This window comes from Carex rostrata, chromosome 1, assembly GCF_964058835.1.
Source record: "Carex rostrata chromosome 1, lpCarRost1.2, whole genome shotgun sequence".
NCBI classification, from domain to species: domain Eukaryota; kingdom Viridiplantae; phylum Streptophyta; class Magnoliopsida; order Poales; family Cyperaceae; genus Carex; species Carex rostrata.
The window spans coordinates 8,285,748-8,291,595 of NC_135918.1; the positions used below are offsets into that span (position 1 = coordinate 8,285,748).

The 5,848-nt window shown below is 32.5% G+C and overlaps 1 protein-coding gene across 1 annotated transcript; it reads left to right on the forward strand.

Annotated features, from left to right (window-relative positions):
* The first annotated feature begins 381 nt into the window (after nucleotides 1-381).
* Nucleotides 382-3,514, forward strand: LOC144556005 (NAC domain-containing protein 83-like). Its single transcript, XM_078304477.1, has 3 exons — nucleotides 382-809; nucleotides 1,929-2,206; nucleotides 2,941-3,514. Exons 1-3 carry the CDS (start codon nucleotides 644-646, stop codon nucleotides 3,235-3,237), a joined length of 741 nt encoding a protein of 246 aa, XP_078160603.1. The 5' UTR covers nucleotides 382-643; the 3' UTR covers nucleotides 3,238-3,514.
* The last annotated feature ends 2,334 nt before the right edge of the window (nucleotides 3,515-5,848 follow it).

A 5,848-nucleotide genomic window follows, 5' to 3' on the forward strand; every position in this document is an offset into this window, starting at 1 on the left:
AAATGATATGCATGGGACCATTATAACCTTTTTTTTTTGCCAAACTCAAAATGTTATTCTTTTTTAAATTTCGCTGTAGAGAATAAAAATATGAAAATGTGAATTAAATATTAAGGTTTTAAATGGCTTAAGTGCAAAATTGCTGATGGAAATAATAATAAAACTATGTACTGTCTGCTCAAGACATTTTGACCTTCATACCCTTTTTAAAAATCTTTTCCAAAGTTGCCCCCTCCCACTTCGCCAGCTGCTGCATGTTTTTCTCCTTCTCTCAGTTTGTAAAATAATATTATTAGTTCCATCAAACAAAAAAAAATACAAAGAACCTTTATTTTTTTCGAATAAAATAAATGCGTCAAAGGCAGTGCAAAGAGCTTGAGTCTGTCTTACGCAACAGCCTTATAAAACCCCCAAAAACCTTTTCCCTTACCCCCACCCCTCTCTCGCTTCATCGCACTAGTTTCTCGCTTTTACTTCTCTCTGTTTTTCATCTTTTCTTCTACTAGGAAGAAAAATGGAAGATGGGTTTTCTTTGGAATAACCCATCTTGACTAGAGACTGTGTTATATTCAAACTAATTTGGGAGTTTAAGTTGATTAATAACACAACTCTATTTCAATTTTCCTGTATAATATTTTTAAAAATGGAGAAGAGAGAGGTGATAAAGCTGCCCCCTGGATTTAGGTTTCATCCAACAGATGAAGAATTGGTGGTACAATACCTGAGAAGAAAGGCTTTGTCGTACCCGTTGCCAGCTGCGATTATACCAGAGATTGATCTCTTGAAATTCAACCCTTGGGATTTACCTGGTAAGTTTGAATTTAATTCTCAACTTCCTTCTTCTTCCAAATTTTTGTTTTTTGTAAATTTGCATGTTCCAAGGGCTTATTCATTAATAGTGCTAAACGGAGAGAATCTATTGTTTGAAAGTCAACTTAAGTAAGCGCAATCAGTTTCAGAGACTAGGTTGTCAAAATGTGTATACGCTTAGACTGTTCAAAAACATAATGTGGAATGAAGAAAACAATAGTTCACAATTATTTCTCTTACTCGTTAAGTAACAATAAAACGCCTGTTATTAGTTTTATTTCTTGCTTTGAGAAACTGCTTTTTTTTTGTTTGTCAGAACACTTTTCAGAGAGCAATATTATTGGTTGATTCAATTGCATCTTTATAGGATACCTTTTGGGACTATCATTTTGTCAGACGTTCATGGAATTGTAGTCACCAGTTTCTAATATGTTAAACTTATTTGAACCTAATTACCAAAATGACATAATTGCAATATGCAATAAGTATAATTAATTTATGATATTTTGGGACATCAATGTTTCCTTAATTCATTTTCCAAGATAAGATAAAATATAGGTGGCTTTGGAGAGTATATTTGTCTATTTTTAATTTTTTATCCTCAAGAAAAGCTATTTTGCAGTACTAAGTTAATATTATTGGGTTGTGTTACTTTATAAAAGATAATTACCAATTAAACAGTAGCTTATGTTAGTTTGCTAACCTTTTATTTTGAGTGCTGTCAAGTCCATTAATTAAAATTTTCCAAGTTCACCCAAGTACCCAACTGTATGAAGTGTGAAACCCTTTGTTAATTGAGCTTATATGTCCACTTTTGGTAAAATAATATAACCTATATCTCAAGCTTAGACTTAATTGAGTCACATCCTATGTATAATTAAAGTATCAATCTACTTGTTGACAATTAAAGCTGGATTATCTTTCTGGTCCTTCACCAAACATCATAATATTTCTGATTAGAATTTAATTATACATAAGCACTCCCTTTTTTTTATTTTTTTGAGAAGTAGAAGTCAATTTGCCTGCTATATTTTCATTAGCCATTATTCCTTGCACAACTTCAGCTTGAAAAATTTAAGCTTAGTTTATTTATGAAATTTTTTTTTTAACCTCATTAGGTGGGTTTGGAGAGAATAAATATTTCTTCAACCTAAATGAGGCCAAGTACATGAGTGGCAGTAGATCTAATCGCGCAACTAGTCATGGCTATTGGAAGGCGACTGGTAAAGAAAAGCAAATTTTAACGGCTAACTCGAGGGGTAACCCGGTTGTTGTGGGGTTGAAGAAGGTGCTGGTGTTCTACCAAGGCCGGCCACCTCGTGGGGCCCGTACTGACTGGGTCATGCATGAGTACCGCCTTGCTTGCGCGGCTCCTACCAAAAACTCAACTTCCATTGTAAGAAGTTCTACCAAAATGTTTCTCATGTGCATATGTGGATTTCCAAAATTTTCATGTTTACCTCTGCATGACCACTAAAATAAAAATGTTAAATTTATAATATTACTCTACGTGTAAAATTTGAACAAAATTCCCTCATTGATCTTTGAGTCATCATGCATAATAAGTTCCATATAGCAAGTTTGTTGCTGTATGAATATTTTGTTGGTAACCTACCTGTAAATTAACAAATTAATACTCCTACCTCCAATAACTTAGGGATAAGCAGAGGAAGAAAAAAAAAATTGAACAAAGCACCTAACCCATGTGAGAATTTATCTTCTCTGGTTGGTATATGACATGAATATAGCAAAATATTAAGCGTACAAGTACCTTCAACCTTCGTACATGTTGCACATATGACACCCATGTGACTCTATTGAAATATTTTTTAGTTTACCTTGCTCTCCTTGCCTTTCTTATATTGGCATATCTATAAAGCGCTAAGCTTTGAACCAATCAACCATATTACAAAATCTATAAATGGCACAATAAAAGACCTTAATTGCTTGTCAGAAACTCAGACTGGACTTGAATAATTTGAACCACCACTTCACGAGTCATTTTGGTTGTTGTCCTTCAAGAACACCACAAGCATTAATTACTTTTGCAGTTGTGTAGTTGAGGAGAAACAACAATTTAAAAGGTGTAAAATTATTAATCACACTTTTTTTTTTTAATTATGCATGTAGAACTCCATGGCGACAACCAATGGATGGGTGCTCTGTCGCATTTTTAAGAAGAAGAGAACCTCCAAAATGGATGTTGAGGCCGAAGATGAACAAGAACGCGAACCCGAGATGGAGACCGGTGCCAGAAATCGCACTTTTATTGATTTCTTTAGGCAAAGAGAGAACGGTAATATCCGCACCTCTCAATCTATTTCATCGGATTCATGTGTTACTGAGGCGTTAGAGGAATCTAGCAAAGGGGAAGAGACTACAAGCAGAGGTTTTACCCTGCACTCTAGCGAGGACGAGAGGCCTTAACAACAATTAGGGAGGGATTGATTGACCTAATTCCAAGTATAACCGTGAGGTCTTAAGTTTCTCTTTCTCGGCCGGATCTGGTAGTACTTTGAGTTTAGGGATAAGTAGCTTATTCCATCAATGTATCATGTCCTTTTGTTTTAATTATCCCTCTAACAAGTAGATGCAAAGTTGTAAGTGCAAGAGAGCTGTAATGCATAGTGAAGGAATTGTTGCTTAAAATCTGATTCTGTGCCCAATTATCAATCTTAATTATTCAAGATAATTATCTCAAAAACATGTAAGCTCTTATGTGCTATGTTACTTGTGCTCTACTTTGTGTCATTAATTATCTCAGATTTTATTCTTTCCATTTGGATGCACTCTAGAATAGTTAGAATAGCTACTATTTGAGAATAGTAGATAATAATAGTACTAAGTCACTAACCTTGATGGTAAGATAATAGTGCCAACTCAAAGTTATTCGGAATAGTTAAAAAGTTGTTTGGATGCACTCGTTGGAATAGACTTTGGAGGGAATGAATAAAGTAGGGGATTTGAAGCTATTCCTACTTTTTGTTGGAACAACATAACAATGCTATTTTGCTTGTTCCGAATAGCAACTAAGATTATTTGGATGACCCTAATTTAGAATAGCACTGCTATTTTAAGAATAACACTATTCTCAGACCATCCAAACATAAGGTGTTATCTTAATTCAATCCTCAACTTGTGATCGGGATCCAAATTTGGATACTAAACAAGTAAAATAAAATTAGCCATCTTTATTACTTTGTAAAATAGAATTGTCATACTTTCTAATACTAAAAAAGTGGATTTAATAAAAAAACATTTATCTATATATTTCTTGGTGCAAACTTTAAAAAAAAAATGATAACGAATTCTTTAATCATAATTCCAAACGTATCCAAGTCTCAACCCTACTTTCAATTAATTATTTGGATTTGAAACAACAAGGTTTGTCTGATGATCTATTTTTGGAAAATGAAAAGCTTATTCTAAGATGTCAATTGCAGCACTATCAAATTGATGTGAAGTTATTTGGGGAGGTTCCACTCAGCAATTATTATTATTAGTATTTATGTCAAGAACATCCTTTGCATTAAATCAGTTCTCGAACCTTAATATTTAAGTATTAACTGAATGATCTAACTATTATTGGTGAGAACTGGTTGCATAATTTGGGTAAGGTTTATAGAATGTCAAACACAAACGATTCAATATTTATATCAGGTAGGAGCGTAGTTAGAATTTTTATTTCGGGTAGGAAAAAAAAAATTACTGGACGACTAGATAGTTACAAATATTTGTAAATTAACTAATTCAAACTATAGATTGTTAAGATTTTCTCTAGAAGTAGGTAACAGCCCAATATACATAGACTTATATCCGATTTTCAAAATTCAGAAATAAATAGTTGCGTACCCCTTATTCAATATGGCTCTAGTACTGATTTTATAAGAGATTCGGATTTTATCTCTGAACTCTTTTTTTTTTCTTTTTTTTTTTTACAATAAATTTTAATTTGAAAAAAAAAACGTAGCCCTTGAGTTTCTTTCCAAGAAGAATGTTAGTCCTTCTATTAACCTACAAAAGACCATAGTTTTGTTTTCTAGAGAAGTGGAAGGACTTATCTATTTTATTTCGAAAATTGACTGGTAAATAAAAAAATTTAAGGATCAAGTTTACTCTTTCAAAAGGACCAATTTTGGATGTTTTTATTGAAAAAACTTAGACAAATTTAAAGCAAATTAAAGTTTGGAAACGGATTAAATTTTTTAGATCATTTAAAGAATTAATTTTAATTTTTTCCTTAATTTTATTAGGGTTATCCTGACTTAATCCAATGTAAAGTTAACAGAATTCAGAATAGAACTTGACTTTGCGAAATGGATATTGTGCACAATGATGTAGCTGTAGCTCCTCTAATTTTGATCTAAATATATATATATATATATATATTTTTTTTTTTGCTCTACGTAGAATCATATTTTGAGACTCATGAAACATGTGGTTTTTGTCTCCAATGTGGAGACTGGATTCTAAAGGAGATTCCCATTAATTCAATTTGTTCAAGTAGGCGCTATAATTGAGAAAGAAAGCATGAGTGACTCAAACTCTGTAATTGGCGTTAAAATTGACATAAAGTGCTTTCGGTTTGAAAATATTTGTATTGGCCCGAAATGCTTGACCGGGGTAAATAAATGATAACCATCTAGAAATTCAAACATGGAAAAAGAAACATTTAAATCTGAAGAAAATAATAACTATCCAGTTAAATTTCTCGTGAATTAGTGCAAACAATACGGTATATATATACACCTTACATAAACCTTATTAAAATTATATTTTCACCGCCTAGAAAAAAATTGGATTTTTATTATTTAGAAATTAAGAAAATCAAAGTTTCAGAGAAAGGAATTTTTTCTTCGTAAAATAGATGGAACAACATTAATGATAGATTTCTAGAACTGCCCCAATGATGCAGTTCCATCAAACATTAAATCTGATCCTAAATTTTTTTGAAAATTGCAATTTGCCCTAAAATTGTTGGGATGTCATCGGTGCAGTTCCTGTAGCCCCTAACGACACTCAGAGAGAGGTTTAAGGG

Excerpts from the sequence above, each read along its gene's own strand:
- LOC144556005 (XM_078304477.1), top strand. The coding sequence starts at position 644 with ATGGAGAAGAGAGAGGTGATAAAGCTGCCCCCTGGATTTAGGTTTCAT. Across the intron at positions 810-1,928 it reads CAACCCTTGGGATTTACCTG|GTGGGTTTGGAGAGAATAAA; the intron begins GTAAGTTTGAAT and ends TAACCTCATTAG. Across the intron at positions 2,207-2,940 it reads CCAAAAACTCAACTTCCATT|AACTCCATGGCGACAACCAA; the intron begins GTAAGAAGTTCT and ends TTATGCATGTAG.